This window comes from Caloenas nicobarica, chromosome Z (assembly GCF_036013445.1).
Source record: "Caloenas nicobarica isolate bCalNic1 chromosome Z, bCalNic1.hap1, whole genome shotgun sequence".
In the NCBI taxonomy this organism is placed as follows: Eukaryota; Metazoa; Chordata; class Aves; order Columbiformes; family Columbidae; genus Caloenas; species Caloenas nicobarica.
The window spans coordinates 52984092-53001954 of record NC_088284.1 but is presented as its reverse complement, the minus strand read 5'-3'; the positions used below and the strand labels follow the sequence as shown (position 1 = coordinate 53001954).

Below are 17863 nucleotides of genomic sequence, written 5' to 3'. Positions count from 1 at the left end.
GAAAAGAACGTGTATACACCACCACAGAGGCTCTTGAAGGAACTAGAACATTTGGATTTATAGCACCAATATAAATTACCATCTTTCCTAAAATACAGATCATGTCAGAACAACTTGATTTTCCATTTCAGTGACTAAAGCTGTCCTTGTGAAAACTGCACAAAATGAGTTGGAGGACTTGCTGCTCTTACAGGAGCACATTCTGGGCTGAATTTCTTTTTTGGTAATTTTTGATCCACTGCTGATACACCGCTTCTTGCACACCAGATGCACCACCCATCTTGCCACTTTCAGTTTTAGCCCACTGCCCCCTTAGTTTATCTGCCAAATTCTGATAACATTCTAATAGTGTTTTAAAATCCTTGCAGTTGTTGCTCTTGCGGAATACAGTCAAATGTCTTGCAGAATACAGTCAAATGTTTTGAGCTGTTATTAATCAGCTTGTGAGCTACTGGATAAAATACTTTTCAGTATTTTCATTTTCTGAACCTGTTTACAAAAGATTGGAAGCAAGGTCTCTTTTGCTGTAGCAGTTTTCAGGTCACATAGGCTGTTCTGAGGGCACACAGTATTCTCAGTTTGCAAGTAAGTTAATTTTCCAGCTTAGACTAGTGGTTTTTCCTGTAAATGTTCTGTGTGGTAGGAAAACAGTAACGTATCTTGCCTTTTTATCATAGTTCCTTTAAATGATCCTTTACTGATACCACAGAAGTGATGGCATCAGCCGTAAAAAGTAGGCAGTATCATTCTAGTACCTTAGAATGAAATCAGAGGGGAGTCCATTTATTGTTTTATGTCACAAGGAAAAGTGTAGAGAGGTACAAAATTGCAATTTGTACACTGGTGAAGTTACCTGCACCTTGTAGGAGAAAACAAGACATGATAGTAAAATCTTTAGACTTTTCTGTGTGCTTGCTGGTGTCCACATAGTTCTCAATATATAAATGCAAGTGTGTATATACAGTGTAAAATTCAGTAATTTAGAGGAAAATAAAATCTCAAGGCATGAGAGCCTGGAAAATGGCTCAACTACATTAGTTATCAATTTCCTGTGCTTTGCAGAAGCTCTTCTGAAACTAATCTACTGTAAATATTTCCATTCCTCCATTTTCAGTTTTTTCTTTTTGCCTTCCAGTATCTGAGGACTGTTGGCAAACCAACAAAATGGGCACTAAATTAGTGTTCATGTTAGATAAAACAACCTTCTTAGTTTATCAATATTGAATGTTTTAGCATGAGAGTAGCACAGACCAGCTGAAGTTACAGGCAACCTATGCAAAGGAAAAGTGCATGATTATAATTTTTCATTGACTTGTGAAATAACATTAGTAGCCATCACAGTCCAAACAATTTTAAACCAGTTTCTGTTTCAATTTAAAATGAAACAGTTTTCTTTCGCACAAATATCCTGATGTTTTATGGGCTATATGCAATTCCGAAAGTTCATTGTATGTTGGATGGACTTTCATCAATGACTTGGATGAGGGAACTGAGTGTACTGTCAGCAAGTTTGCTGATGACACCAAGCTGGGAGGAGTGGCTGACACGCCAGAAGGCTGTGCTGCCATCCAGCGAGATCTGGACAGGCTAGAGAGTTGGGCAGGGAAAAAATTAATGAAATATAACAAGGGAAAATGTAGAGTCTTACATCTGGGCAGGAACAACCCCAGGTTCCAGTACAGGTTGGGGAATGACCTATTAGAGAGCAGTGTAGGGGAAAGGGACCTGGGGGTCCTGGTGGACAGCAGGATGACCATGAGCCAGCACTGTGCCCTTGTGGCCAAGAAGGCCAATGGCATCCTGGGGTGTATTAGAAGGGGGGTGGTTAGTAGGTCCAGAGAGGTTCTCCTTGCCCTCTACTCTGCCCTGGTGAGACCTCATCTGGAATATTGTGTCCAGTTCTGGGCCCCTCAGTTCAAGAAGGACAGGGAACTGCTGGAGAGAGTCCAGCGCAGGGCCACAAAGATGATGAAGGGAGTGGAGCATCTCCCTTATGAGGAAAGGCTGAGGGAGCTGGGTCTCTTTAGCTTGGAGAAGAGAAGACTGAAGGGTGACCTCATCAATGTTTATAAATATATAAAGGGTGGGTGTCATGAGGATGGAGCCAGGCTCTTCTCGGTGACAACCAACAGTAAGACATGGGGTAATAGGTTCAAGCTGGAACACAAGAGGTTCCACTTAAATTTGAGAAGAAACTTCTTCTCAGTGAGGGTGACGGAACACTGGAACAGGCTGCCCAGGGAGGTTGTGGATTCTCCTTCTCTGGAGACATTCAAAACCCGCCTGGACGCCTTCCTGTGTAACCTCACCTAGGTGTTTCTGCCGTGGCAGGGGGATTGGACTAGATGATCTTTCGAGGTCCCTTCCAATCCCTAACATTCTGTGATTCTGTGATTCTGTGACTTGGAGAATAGTTGGTGTAAATCATTGCCTAAGTTATTTACCAGGGTATTGGACCTCCTCCCCTCTATTTCAGAATTTAGTTATGTTTAATCCTTCTGCTGCAAGAACGAAGGATCCTAGCATGCTCTGACATGCATAAATGCTTGTTTGGAACCTTTGTGGTGTTTGCAACCTAAGTTTTATATAGGACAGCTGCACTAGCGGTCTCTGAAGGTCCTCCCAAGTAAAGAAGGACATGGAGGATGGACTAATCTCTTAAATTTCTGTTGTAGGGGATTCAAGTATGACAGTCAGTGTCACGTGGATGCAAGCAGGACTGTTGATGGAGGGTGATGCAGTCATTCTCCCGTTAAGTTGGGTGTGCCATCACCCTTTTATGTAGTGTAAGGAAGTTCCTCCTTTTGGAGTATGGAAGAATACAGTAGGAGACCAAATAGTGTTAAAAATATTTTTCCTCCCTTTCTTCCCTTTCCATCCTCCCCTCCTCTTTTCCACTTCCTTGTCTCTTTTCCATGCTCTCTCTCTCCTGCTCCCAGTTTTCCCAGCAAAATTTCCTAATCTGGTCATGAGCTCCATCTTACTGAAGCACCAATAAGCAGAGTTAACAGCTGACCGCACAGCTGGTGTGCTGTGACCACAGCTTGTTAGGCCCAACCTGCTGTTCATTCCTCTGCAGGCTGCCTGCATGGGCACGCTGGCTCTTACCTTACGCTGCAGTGCAATCATCTCACAGTATACAACTGTTCAAGTTGCGGTGTGCACAGCAGCCAAGCACCGGGGAAACCCAGGTGTTGGCTCCATGAGGTATATTACCATTACAAAAAGTCGGTGACAATTCCTGCGGAGTTTCCTTCACTGCTGTGCAGCTGCTAACAGGAAAACAGGAGTTACCTCCGAGTTTTAACACACAGTGTGTTGGTGTGTTCAGGGATTTTCATCCCAAACCAGCCTCAGGGTCTGCAGGTCTGCAAATCAATGTCTCATGTAATTTTTTCCCCTAGTTTTCTCCAAACATTTGACAGGAGAGGAAGTGTAATTCTTTGAAGGATTTAAAGTATAAGTCTTCCATTGTTTCTATGACTCAGTCTTTCCCGTAACTTCTGTGGGAATGCATAATCTAATCTGTTAACTGATCCAAGGAAATATTGTTTAGGTAGTTGCATTACTTTGTGTTTGCCATTAACATAATTTTTTGTTCATATTCTTGTTCGTTCTCTTTGAACTATGCTCTGTTGTTCTTTCTTCATTCAAATGCACACAGTTCAAGAGTCAATCTCCAGGAGCTTTCAGAATTACCATTTAGTAGAAAATCTGCTGTGGCTTTAGAAAACAAAAATACATTGTTGATACAGATTTTAAAGTATACCTGTTGTGAGTGTGAAATAAACATCTATAGTTAAGATTTTATACTGTGATATCTCTGTTAAAAAGTTTTTCTTTGTGTAATGCTTCATAGTGAATTTGCTTCTATTTAAAGCATTGAGTTTGATCTTGGCTTTGATCTAAAGCTTTTGATCTTGAAAGAAGGCAGTAAAACAAAAAGGGTAGGAGAGAGGTTTTCTTTTTTCAAGTGGTAAGTTAAAGGGATACTGTCAAGATTTACTGTCCACTAATTGGACCTACCTTTGTTTACTTAAATGTGTTTGCAAAGTCCATCTAATTCTATATATGGGAGAGTTTGCTCAAAGACATGCTTTAATGAGTCTTACTATTTTACAAGAGCACAGATTTTCTTTTGAAGTTTTCAGGGAATTGTCATATGTAGCGCAGAGTATAAAATGTTTTAAAATTACTGAAAATACCTTACTAGCATCATTTTAACTCTACCAGGTGTGATGCAGTCTGTCCTTTGTTGTCCCTCATTTTAATGCTAAACTGAGACCACTTAATAAAATCCTAACTTTAGAATTTCTAGTACTCAGATTTTGCATGGCTGATGTTACTTGGGTCTCTCCCATCATGGTGGATGGAGTCTGAATATCCTTTTCCAGGGGTGCAGAAACATCTGTTGAAGTCCCATGCCTAAATTTAATCACCTGCTCGCAGTACTTTGTTGAATAAAGCATTTCACTGAGGCTTCTGCTTTGGTTCTTGTTTTTAAGACGCATTTCAGACCCTCCAAGGTAATTTAGTAGTTGGATTCTTTAGATGTCAAGCAAGTATTGGAGATCTTGAAGCACTTAATGGGGATGATACTTTCTCTCTTGAACAGGCTCCATGAGGCTGTTCCTCTGTAAAGGCCTGTGACAGAGGGTCTTTACAGGAGGGTTCATAGGAAAGCGTCTTTCATAACAAGAGACTCAAGGGGAGAGCGCCTCTCTAAAAATTAGGGTGTAAACCCGTGACGAGCGCGCACGCAGAGGTTGGGAAGGGCCGGCCCTTCGGTCCGAGGGAGCGCGGCGCGGCGGCTCCACCGCGCTGGGCTGGGCCGGGCCCCGCTCCGCTCCTCCGTGGCGCGGAGAGCCGCTCCCGCGGGCAGGGGCCCGACGGGCACCGCGGGCGCTGCTGCCAGCGGCTCTCCGGCCGCGCCGCGCCGGGGGAGGCGCGGAGACCCCGGCGGGGCCGCCCCGGCGCCGGCCGGCCCTTACGTCTTTAAGGCAGGCTCCTCCTCTCCGCGGGGCTCTCGGGGGCCGAAGCACGGAGGCGGGGGACCCCGCGGAGGTGTTTCATTTCCTACCGAGAGCTGCGGCGTGCCGCCACCGAGCCCGGCGACGGCGGGATGCGACGGGGCGGGCGCGGCTCCGGGTGGCGCTGGGGCCGGGCCGGGGGGCGGCGGAGCGGGCGCAGCGCGGCGCGGGGCAGCGGAGAGCCGTGGGGATTGTCCGCGAACGAGCCCCCCTCAACGTGCGCTTTCTCCCCCGTGTAGCCTTTGCTGGAGGAGGGTGAGACTTGGGAGGAGTGTCAGCTCGTCCAGCAAGTGCGCGGCGAGGTGAGGGGAAAACCTTTCGTTGCTGCTATGTTGTCCCCCGCGTCTTTCCCTTGCAAATCTGTTCCTTGAGCCTTCCACCTGACACCCTCTCCCAACCCCTGCCACGCTTTCGCTTTAAAAAAATAATTGCTCTCGTATTAGGAATAAAAATATTTGTATGGGGGAAACAACCCAAGTATTATTACTGTATTAAATAGTAACGACCTCCCCATCTAAATTTGGCATTGGTAGTCTGGAACAACATTCGAGTGGGTGGATGGAAATAAATTTCTTACTTGAAATAGAAAGTGTAAGGGACAAAGTGCAGATATTTTTCCCTTGATTTTTGCATGCTGCATTGATAACTTTCCATTTTGCAGCATAGTCTGGCATCAAACACATTCTTTGTGCAAAAAACCCTTACACTGGAAGCTGTAAGATGAACAACACTTCACACTTTGACCATGCACACCTAACTAACCAGATTACCTAAAACCGTGTCATTCTAAATGGGAAAAGTGCTTTTCCTTTTTCCAGTGAAGCAATGGAAAAAATAGTCTTGAGTCTGTTTATGGGTTCTTATTAATGCTGAATAGCTGCGCTCAGGTCATGTCTTCTTCCTAAAAAAGCACTATGGTTTTGAACTCCAGGTCACAAAATGGATTCAGACAAACCAGAGGATCAGAAAAAGCGGCAAAAAGAAAAGAAAGCAGGATGAAGTAGTTTTCCAAAAGGTAAGGGCTCGTGATGTGCGTTTGTGCAATGGGACAAAGGGCAGCACATCCAAAATGCTTTCTGATGACACTGTCTTAAACTCTATAGAGGCATTCTTTACCTTCTTCAACAAGGTGATAGTAAAAGGATGTTACTGATAAAAGTTTCGGTGTCACTATGCAGTTATGATGGAAAGAAATGAATAATCTTTTCAGATGTCTGTAATTTAGGAGGCAAATTTTGCCTATATTTGTATTTAACTGGAACATTCCAAGGAAGAAAGAGTGCTTTCATCAGAGAAATCAGTAGCACTTGAGAGCTTCTGACAGGACCTGCACCGCTATTTGGGAATTTTCAGATACTGGTAGCTGATAAACAGTTTTCATAGTGGATATTGGGACAATAATAGGTGTGATATGTACATTGAAACACATGTTCTGACTATGCTCTTGGCTCTTCATTCAGAGAGTGACTTTGAAAATCATCTACTTGCAATATAGATTTCAATTAGTGAAGACGTCTGGATATTTTTAAAATTGCTATGGAGGATTTAAAAAACTGAATACAACACAAGCTATTTTTAAACTGGTGATTTTTGATTTGGCTATTTTGAAACATTTTTGTATAATGTTGAGTTGACCATTTAAATCACAATGTAGAGAAGTAGTTAGCTGACACTTCTACTAAATAGCTGTTTTCTGTCCTTTGAAGAAAAAAAAATGTGAATAAAGATGCATTTCCAGATGCATTATTAGAATCATGTGAGGTTTTTTTCTTTCTTTAGTTTTGCAAACAAATCTGTAATTATTTTTTTAAACCCTTGTTACCTTTAAAGGATTAAAATAGCAGTGTGTTGTTTTGCTGTTTCGACAGTGCTTCTAGAATGCATGATGAATCATTGCTGTTTCTGTAGCCAAATTCTTGCTGATAGTGTGGCTGCCAGCTCCTGGGATGTGTTGCCTTAGTATGGGCATTGCAGTATATGACAAATGTCTACCAAGTGCATTGTTCTGTGTGGATGATTTACCAGCTCCATGGTGAGCTAAAAACCACCAAATAGCATCCTTTAATTCATTGCTACTTTTATTTTGTAACTGGAATACATCACTTGGGAAAGATGTTTGTGGTGTTGTACTTTAGAATGACATGATCTAAACAGAGAGAGCATAAACTTTTGCCCAAATGATTCCATTACTGTTTATATTTCCGGATGTGAATGGTTTTTTGCTTGTATGTGTAGCAGTTGTATTTACAATCACTTTATGTCAAGATGAAAAAGGATTTTTTTTAAAAGTTAAAAAATAGATCATTGTGAATTGTGAGCAAAATGCATTCATGGTACTAATAGCCCTAGTACAACCTATGGTGTGCATACGTTTTGAAGTAATTTTTAAATGGTATGGTCCTCTGCTCCATCTTAGCAGTCAGCTTATAGGTACCTTGTGCTGTTACATCCCTCCTCATCTCTTCTTATAGGAGAAAGCTTCCTCAGTGCAAAACCCCTTTGTACTGATAAAATTCCATTTCTGTTGCGGGGAGGCTTATTCTCTTACTGCTTCAAAGTTTGCGAGAGAGAACTTCAGCATGTAGGGTTGCCATGTTAGGAGTGCAAAACCTAATGTGCAAACCTAAGTTATACTGATGGGTTTTTTTAAACAGTAACTCTTGAGTAAGGTCTGTGGGCAGAAATGTGAATTAAAATTGAAGGTGAGAAAGCACACTGTCTTGTAATGTCTGTAAGTATTAATAATTATTGGGACATTCAGTGCAGCACTGCATTGGCAGGGTACTTAGCCCCATGGGAAGGAAACAATGTAACAATAACCTTATGTTTGGTTGAGAAACCATTGACATTGGCATTGAGGGTGGGATTCTTCATGTTCCTTAGAAGTTTGGTCATTGCCATGGTGACTTTTCCAATACACTTAGAGATGGGAGAAGAGAAGAGAAGAGAAAAAGAGAGAGACCTCCCTGGTCTTGGCAGAGCTTTATTGTATTATTTGATTTCAGAATTGGTTACAACCAGGTTTTCAACATGGACGTAGCAGTCATTGTGGTGCCAAGTCAGTGTGGATGGTGCTAACCTCTGTTCCACTAGAATTCTTGATTTTTAGCTGTGTCCATATTGGCTTGTAGCAGAAATGGCACCATAACAGCAGTCTAAGTACTTCTTTGGGGATGAACAAGAAAGGAAAAAGCGCATAATGGAAAAGTAAGGCACCCTTGAGGAAAGTAAGCAGAGGAAGAAAAAAAACCCATGGAGTGGGAAGAGGGAGGTGAGAAGCAGAGCAATAAGTAAACAGAGAAGTCAGAAAGCTGGTACCAGCTCCTATCACAAGTGTAATTAAAATAAGGATACTGATGTATTTTGCTACATCTAGAAAACTGAGCTTTGCATTGATCTTGCTTATCCTTTCAAAACAAGCACTAACTTATTAAATGCAGCTTCTAAACTTTCATGTGCCTGTGCTGTCCGATTTTCCTCTATCATTTTTTTTCTTTATGATAGGAAGTCCTATTTCTAATACAAGATGGATGACTTTGCTATACTGAGACACCGCCAAATCAAAGCAGCTGCTTCTGCATCCAAGTACAAAATCTAGGACAGAGAGATAACTCTGTGTGGAATAAGTGAAACAGAATTGTGGAGGAAAGGTTGCTGACAACTACCGGGGAATTGCTTCTTGAAAAAAAGTTGCCTTCTAAACAGTTAAGTTTGTAGGAGCTGACTTTACATACATGTATGTGTATTTAAAGAACACTGGAAGATACCGTGTGCTGGATCAGAACTGTGTAACTGGTAGTGTTGACGGCGTGCAGAGGGCATTTGAACCGGTGGGGAAGCTTATGTAGAAAGCTGTGGTGCTGCTCTCCAGTGTGGACCCGCACATGATGGATTACAGCAGTGTAAGAAGTTCCATGGGTGAGAAAGACTTTCTAGTCAAGTAATTAAGGATTCTTTTACTTTTGCTCTTCTTCTCTCCTTTTTTTTTTTTAATCTCTATTTTCGAGCTGCTTTTCCCTTTCAAACCTTCTTGCTGCTTTGTCTCTGTAGTATTTTATTTTTTCTTAACAGCTTTTATTACAAGCTTTTGTGCTGCTTGTTTCACCCTTCTTTTATTTCTCCATTCTCCTTTGTCGCCTTCAGTCACCTTCAGAACTGTTCATTACTTTCTGTTTACTCTTCAGTCGCTTTTTCTATTTCCTAAGTTATTGTTTGCTCACTCTGTTTTCTTTTTATAGTGCCCTGTAGATCCTCTTCTTATGACATGTGTGCATGCATATACACACAAGTTTAAACCCACTCACCCCTTGCATTTCTGCTTTTGTCATCCTTCCTATTCTTGTGCATTCTTTACTCCTCGTTTAATTTTACGCTGTCCCTTCATCTTGTTGTTTACTTGGTTGGCAATCAGTATGTGTTTCAATACAGAATGTTGTTTATGTGAGAAAATTAGAGAAGGTAGAACAGACCTTGGAAATAATTGGTTGGCTAAATTAGTGTTGTTTTATTACAAAGAGTGTGATAGAAATGCTAAGTGTCGTCATTATTTTTGTTGTTATACTGAACTGTGCCTGCTTAAAAAAACCTCTCCATTATCAATTCCAGTGCTGAGAGTTAGGCAGAAGAAAAGGATCTTTCACTCAGACAAGTGGAATTGTAAGCATGCGATCTGTATCCACTGTGGAATTTGAGGGAAAACATATCTTTTTATTAGGGCACTATTTCATTTTTATATGAAGTTTAGTGTTAAAACATAAAAGCTGCTTTGGAAGTATTCCAGTGGCAGAAAAAGTGTCACAGGATGAGAAAGCTAGAGTACACAGTAGTTAGGGAGAGCATTGACAAATGTCTGTGTATATGTACTGGGTAAGGAAGATGATTCATGCAAATTATCAAAATTGCATTTGTCCTTTACAGTTTTAGTTTGATTCTATACTGAAACTTTAAGGAATAATTCAACTTTTCTAGAATAATTTCTACTGCTTTCTCAGAAATACTATTTTAATGTGTTTAAAGTTTGTCTGCTAGTTTACCGAAAATGTGATTGTCTTTGATTTTTGTCTGTGGGTTGTTGCTATTGGTCATTCTTCTCACTCTAGAGATTTACAATTGCCAATATTTAAGCTCTGTTAATAACCTGAGCAAATATGACTTTGTTGAAATAGCTGTTAAGTTTCTAATAAAAAAACCCCAAAACTAAAAAAGCAGTTGTGATATGTATGACTAACGCTAAATGCTATGACTCTTTTGTCCTTTAACAGTGAATTCATCAGTGTAACTGAAACACAAGAAATTGATCTTGTAATGCATTAAAATGAGTTGTGGTATTATACTTCAAGTAGAAAACGTTTTGAAGTCTCAGCAAAAAATAAGTAGGGAGAAAAAATACAATGTGGTAAAAGAGAGCTTTTATTTGACTTGGGAATTTATTCAGAGTTATGTGCTTCTGCTAATTCAGCCAAAGGAATATTAATAAATAATGTATTAAAATTACTTTAAAACTTTAATTACCATGTATTTTTTGTTTCTCAAAATGAATGTTTTCACTTGAATCCACCAAACTGAGAATCAAAGTAAGGATCAAATCTGAACTACATCTCTTGAGCTTGTACACTGTATAGTGCTTAACAGCTTAAAGAAACATCATAAGAAGTCCTAAAGCATTCTTCAGAGTGTTCAGTGGAGTTGTTTGCTGTACCAAGTTCTGTTAATCTCTCAGAACTTTCTAGGAACCCTGTAAATGTATTTGCTGGCCTTCACTGATTACAGAAAACATTTATTTCCTTTGGCAAAGAGGGATTTGGATGGAAAATTTTATACTCGCCTCATGTACAAGAGCTGAGTTGCATTAAATGTTGTTAAGCTATCTGAGAAATAGAGACCATGATTTTAAAAACTTTTCCCCTGAATACATATGAATATAATTTTAGGCCACTAAAACTAAACATTTTCAGCATTTAGTTTTCCATCCCTGTAGAAATATGTGTATTTATGGATTGTTTGGAAACTAATTGTACAGCTCCAAAAAACTATTATTTTTTTAGGATAGTGCTGCTTCAAGGTTCGCTTAGAAAACATTTAATAGAACAAGAAAAGACTATGTCTATGTGTAAAAAAAAATACAAAAATTTGCATGGAATTTTTGTTTTAGCCATAATTTTTTTTAATTAGTCCAGTTCTGACCTCAGTATTGGCTGTATCTTATTTGCAGTAGTGTTTTGTCAAGACCTTAGTTTTGTTTTTAATAGTACCCATCTCTATTAGCAAGGAAGTGTTCTTGCATAGTATATTTCACATTGCGTCTCCCAGATGGTTGTTATTATTATGCTGTCAGAGGATGAATGTTCCTATTAGGCCACATCTTTAGATCAATGAAGTGACTTACCATTATGCATATGGTGATGCACCCACTCTCTTTCAGGCTCTGAGACAACCATTTCTAAATTTCTAAATTAGGAGAGCTCAGGCCAGCATGTCCATGTGTTGAAATAGTTTAAAGTTTACAGATAATTACATCACTGTTAATTATAGTGGTCCAAGCCAGCGGCCGTCCTGTGCAGTGAAAGATTCAGGTCACTTTAATGTAAAACACAAGTTTTATGTGGAAAAAGAAGGTGGCAGTTTTCACAGAGAGGTTTTTTACTTCTGATTTGTAGGATTAATTAGTTGTATGCCTGTGATGGAACACTGTTTGGCAATCAGTCTCGTTGGAGGCATTTTAATGAGGCAATGTTTGTGCATGTTGTATGATACTAACAAGGTGAATTACATTACTGGGATCTACTAATACCACTAACATTTTCAGTCTGCTGTTGTTTCTAGTTATAAAGCCCTATTTTTGGTGGTTGAAATGTGCACCTTTGTACCTTAGCTTAGAAATACCTGTTGTCTTTAATAAAACAGGAAATGGAAAACGTGAAAACGGTTTTGTTCTTTCCAAAATAACAGAGAAACAAAAAGCATTTGATCAGTTTAAACACTTCTCTAATGTCTGCCCCCAACAGTGTTTATGCAGTGAATTCTGAGCAGTGATGTAGTGAGTTTTGGGACCAGAAAGAAGTCTGTCCCTTTCGGGGCATTTGCAACGGGAGCAACTTAATACATTTGGGAAAAGGTGGTATGCTGCATTCAAACACTCCATAAGTTTTCTTCTACAGAATTTGTATGGATTTTTTTTAAGTAGTTGAGAATGTACACTTGTGCATGACAGCTGAATAATCCACACGATTTAAATGTCCCCAAGTTCTTCTTGATGTGATTGACTGTAATGACTCTGAAGGAGGTTTAATGGTCTGCTGGCTCAAGTGTGTGCTTTATTTCAGTCTTACATGTGTTTTATTTCAGTCTTACATTTATTATGCATTGTCAGAAATAGCCTTAACAATTTTTTGATGACCAGTCTTAGCTATTGTCTTCATTCCATGTCTGTGTTTCGGTTTAGATTATGTTCACATACTTTGTAGTAAAAGCACATGTATAGGAGTCTATAAGTGTGGACATGGTTATTTAAAGAAATACATGAGCACAGAAGGCAAAGGCTAGACTTTTTACAAAAACAATTTAAATGGTTTTGGTAGTTCTTAGTCTGCTTTTTGATGGCCATAGTACTAAAAGTAGTCATGAGCACAACTTACTGTCATCCCCTCCTCTCCTTCAAGCCCCCCTCTCAAGAAGTTCTTTTAGAGCAACAAGGTGGCTCACTGTTACAAGCGAATACATTCCTTCTTGCTTTCATTAAACAGACAGGACTGAATTTTTAAAGGTCTGTAAATTGTACTATATTCATTTGGTCTGTGCTGCATGTATTTTCTCATCTTACTTTTCTTGTGGACACCAATTGAGTGACTACTCATAATTGTCTAGTTCCTCTCAGCAGACACTTCATTTCTATGTTTTGTGAAACCTGTACCGACATTTGAAACTAGACTACAGTATGTCAACATTAGCATGGATATTTATGCTATGTAAGTATATATAAATCTCTATATGTGGTATATAAATATAGAAAATATTTTTGATCTGCTGAGATAAGACACAAGCTGTCTAGTATCTGTCATTTTATTGGGACTGCAGTCTCACTATGGATGAGTAAACAGAAAATATTTTCCTTTCCTCTTTGTAGTGTTAAGCTAAGTCGTCATTCTACAGAGAGCTCCACCTAGGCACTCTCCCTATCTGAACAGCACTCCTGAAGCACAGGGTATTGATATTTAATTTTTCCATAGTTTTGATTCAGAAATGATTGTCAGTGACAATTTGCTTAATAAAGAAGGTACAAGAGTTTTGTTGTCCCGCTGTACTATAACTGTGTTGTTAACAATAATTTTTTGAGAAAAGCTTTTGTTTTTATCCAGAAAAATTGCTGATGGGAAAGAAGCTCAGGCAATTATGTTGTTCTGTATGTGTCTTTCTCCCTTCTCTGCCTTTAATTTAGGCATCCATTGGGCATTTTCATTGAAACTTTAGTGCTCTAAATATGCCATGTTCCTAGAAGATGCTGTGCGGAAGGCCCACATAAACACAATGCAGAAGTGTGAGCTCCATCATTTCTGGGAATCCTGACAGATGCATGAGGGGGTCGATGTTATGACTGTCCCAACCACAGGAAACAGTTTTGTGGACATTTTGAGCCTATGAGGCAGTTTGGTCATGAGACACAAGTTCCTAAGAAATTGAATTAAATTACTTCTGCTTCTTACAGAATTTAATGTTTTGGTTTTATGAACTGTATCCTATGTACTCTTCTGGTTGCATGCTCCAAATGTGATGAACACCCACATAATTAATTTGCCTTTCAGTTAGTTTCCTTCTTCACTCCTAACACAAATACCTGAGAAAAAAGGGGCTTAAGGCTTAGCTTGCAAGACCGATGAATGTCTCGCTTATGTTCTCTCATTTGTATTGCAGAAGGAAATGAAATAAAGCTAAAGAGCATTAAATTTTTCCATGTTCAAGATCCTGTTTATTTCAAAGAAACGATGAACAGCTGAGTGCCAGTTCTGTAGTAACTATGGTTGTCTTGTTTAAATTTGAGAGATTACTCTGTGTTTTGGCCATACTTCTGATGAATTCAGTGAAGCTACTCATATATTTAAACGCTTTGCTGAACCAGGCCTTAGTCATTCATCCTCAAGATAGTCTTTCCAAGTGACCCCTTTTCTGATTGAAGAGGAGATTTGGCATCTCCTAATTGCTCAGAGTGCTTTTTACTGGGAGATAATGGTGTGATTTATATAAATACATATCTTAAAGTACAGATGAAACCATTGTGAGGAGGAGAAAATAAAAGAGGCGAGGTTCAGGCTAGACATGAGGAAGAAATTTTTTACAATGATGGTGGCAAAACACTGGAACAGGTTACCCAGGGAGATAGTAGATGCCTCATCCCTGGAGACATACCAGGTCAGGTTGGACAGGACTGTGAGTGACCTGATCTAGTTGAAGATGTCCCTACTCATTGCAGGGGGCTTGGACTAGATGACCTTTGTTGGTCCCTTCCAACCCAAACTGTTCTGTGATTCTATAATATTTGAGGGAGAATAATTGTAGAATTCATTTATCCTAGGCTCAGTTTCCTTCTATATCCTGCAATTTCCCCTCAGGTGCCCGTCTGAGCGTATGCCAGTTTGTAGTGTGAGAAACCAACAAGATTGAATTTTAAGTTTATCGTGCAAAATTTACCTTCGTTGTGGCTTGATAAAAATGGCCTGGTTTTTGACAAATGGTGTTACACTGAGTAAGCCTCCTAGGTTTTCAAATGCTTATTACAAAATAGAACGAAGTAAATTTGAATTTATCTTTTGTGGAGCACAAGTAACACAGGCATTCATGTTCAGGAGAAGTGGGGGATTGAGGAGGCTAGGAAGCCAGCAAAGTAGTTTCAGCTTATCTGTTTTTATAGATGTGGATATGTGAACAGAAGGTGCATTTTCAAACTTTTTCCAGTCTAAGTAATTAATATACCTTACTTTTGTTCTAATACAACCCCTTTTTTAACAGCTGTAATATTTTTCAATGAATTAAACATTTGCTTTTCTTTGGAAAACCGCCATGCTTGTTTATCAGCACAGGGAACGAAACATACATGACAACAAAAGGTTTTTCTGTATTGCATGCATTTCTCCTAATTTTACAGCAGCTCAAAGTTGCAGGATTGAGTTGTATAAAAGTAGCTGAGAGATTCTGATCATCTCAGAACATACTACCTAGTAGTATGAAGATACGGTTTTAATCCAACTGTGTGTTTACAAAGTGTGTTCTACTAAACAATTGCAAAGTGGTGGGACTTGTTTGGTTTTTGTTGGGTTTTTGTTTGTTTGTTTTGTTTTAGGTGTTTTTTTAAAATATATGTAAGGACCTCACTATAATGGCATCAGATACCTCAAAAACATGTAACCTGTCTCTTAAAATTCTGTGTCCTTCGGAATTGAAATTAGGATGTTTATCTTGATTTTACAGATGATAAGCCAAGGCATGGAGATGGTTAGGTAGCTTGTCCAAAGATACCTAAGAAAATTGAGCAGGGCAAGGAAATGATCTGAAGTGTTCAAGTTTAGAGTCCTGACACAAACCTTCACCTGAGGGCTCTCTGTGTTATAAAAACCAAAGAATTCAGCCACACACTTTTTCATGAAGCGGCCAGTGCTCTGTGTGCCAAAGTGCGGAGCGGTTGGTGATATTTTAACCTGTAGCAGAGATGGGAAGAGAAGCTAGCGCTGTGACTTCATCTCCCCAGTAATACTGTGAAAGGGCCAGTGCATGTAGCAGTGTAACTGGAAAGATGAACTTGAGCATGGGAGGGTTCGTCTTATCAATGTTTATATTGCAACAGAAGATAATTTCTAGTAATGAATTAAGGCTATGGTTAGTGGTTTCTGATTGTAAGTCTGAAATGTAAGTGTTGCCTTTGACTATATTTTAAAGGATAATAATTTAATGGACAACTATTTAGATTTTTGTCTTTGACTGCCTCAATGAGTGTGTGCAGTCCTATAACTTCTATTACAAAGGGAGGGCAGAATAATTAATAAAAGCTTGCTTAAGCATGTTTTTTTCAGTGCAAATAGTTTTGATTGTATGGTATGATAGGGTGTTGGGGCCTTATACTTGGTTGAGAAGCCAGAAATGTACCCGTGTGCTGTGTGTGCACAGCACAGAAAGAGGTATGATGGACAAGTCTGCTCCTGTCTTGTTAAGCTGGAAGTAATGAAGAGCTGCAACCTATGATAAAGAAAAACTGCATACATAATTCTTTACTATAGTTATCTTAATGATGTGTGTTGCTTTGCAACTATCAGAAACATAGCATTAAGTATCTTGTGTGAATGTCCTGTGTAGTGATCTAGCCTTCTGGTATGAAGTGGCATGTAAGTAAATATTTAATCAATTATATTTATTTAAAAATATCTGGTTAGATTGTCAGATTCTCTTATGGTTTGTCAGGGACACAGAGACTTATTCTGAAAACAAACCATTTTGTACTTCCTGGGTTTATTTCTTATCTTGCACTTGTTTTTAATCAGTTAAAGCTTGCGAATGTCCTGTATAGGAATTTGTTTGAAGTGTTTTTTAAAAAGGGAGGTTGTGTAATACCAATGACCTAGATGGCGTGTAGACACCAAGTCTTTTCATTTGTTTTCTCTTGTCCAGAGCATTGAGACAGGAAGCATTCTTAGAATTATTTTTAGATTTTTAAAAGTCAACCTTGGTTTCCTCATGTAACAGTAATCCTTTGGCTAGCCCTGAAAGCAATATTGTTTACTCTTCCATGGTGCCATATGCTTGCGATTTTTTGCTTTATTTTGGGTGCCTGTGTTTTTTTTAAAGAAAGTACTCAAACTTTCATTTATATTGTATTGTCATACTTGAACTCTTTGAGCATAAAAGAAAGTGCTCCCTGGTGTATCCATGATTATTCTCATTGTGGGTCTAAATCTGGCACAGCAAGGGTTTTGATTTATTCCAGTCTAGTGAGATGATCATGTCTAAAAGATCACTTTCTTGCTCTATAATTGCATTGTCTTTATGTCATCACATCTGTTGTGACAGAAAGGTGGCTGAGAAATTAGGAGTTAGGAATTCTGGTTTTCTTGTTAGCTTATATCCTGCTTATTTTCCATCTTAGCATTCAGCTGAGAAGTGACCTGTATGTCCCAAAACTTCTTTACACCTAGGTCATGGTGCTGCTGCTGCTGCTTTAGTTGATGTGTCCCTTTTTTTAAACTGAAAAGAAATTGGATGCATCAGTGTGTTTCTGGTTTTCCTCACTGTTAAAGTCTGGGAAACTTCTACAGAAGTGTTGTCTTAAACATGTCTAGGCTACAGAATTACTGAAACTTATTATCCCTTCTTGTCCCACACAAATTAGCTGTGCTATGTAGAGAGCATAAGGGGTTTCAAGTTCTGCAGATTTGTAATGTAAAAATACACTTACCTAAGTGTTCTGTTACAAGTTAATATTTGTAAAACATGCTGAGGTTGGTAGATGTAGTGACCGTTAGAGTTCGAGGAGTTCCTTTGTGGTTGCTGGTGTCAGAGCAATGACTTATGGTTTCAAGTAAGGGAACTAAAATATCAATTGTTCTTTGTGCTAGACATTGGCTTTTCAGTATCTTACCCGTATTTGTCTTGCAATACAACTTGATCTGTCCAAATCATATGCTAGCCAGTGTTTAACTGTGTTCCTTTCATCAATAAAAAGCTAGTATTTTTCCATCTCTTCCTGAGTCATCTTCATCTGAATGTTTTTATTACCCTGAAACCTTAGAATAAGACAAATTATTGAAGTGTTGTAAAAATGTCTCTTCATGACAGAATACAAATCCCTTGTGACT

The 17863-nt window shown here is 39.2% G+C and overlaps 1 protein-coding gene across 22 annotated transcripts in view; it reads left to right on the top strand.

Moving 5' to 3' along the window:
- The window catches only part of AOPEP (aminopeptidase O (putative)), a 199283-nt gene that overhangs the window by 109511 nt on the left and 71909 nt on the right, over window positions 1-17863 (top strand). For 14 of the 22 annotated variants that reach the window (XR_010607772.1, XR_010607783.1, XR_010607780.1 and 11 more), the window contains 2 exons: window positions 5270-5332; window positions 5962-6045. The exons of 2 other annotated variants lie outside the window; for them this stretch is intronic. Coding sequence is in view for 4 of the 20 variants with exons in the window: in XM_065655560.1 (XP_065511632.1) it covers window positions 5270-5332; window positions 5962-6045 (147 nt within the window). In the remaining 16 variants the exon portion in view is untranslated. Of the gene's footprint in view, window positions 1-5269; window positions 5333-5961; window positions 6046-8534; window positions 11953-12893; window positions 12995-13152; window positions 13868-17863 lie in introns of those variants that run through there. 6 more of the 22 variants (XR_010607787.1, XR_010607785.1, XR_010607786.1 and 3 more) reach the window with 6 other exon arrangements.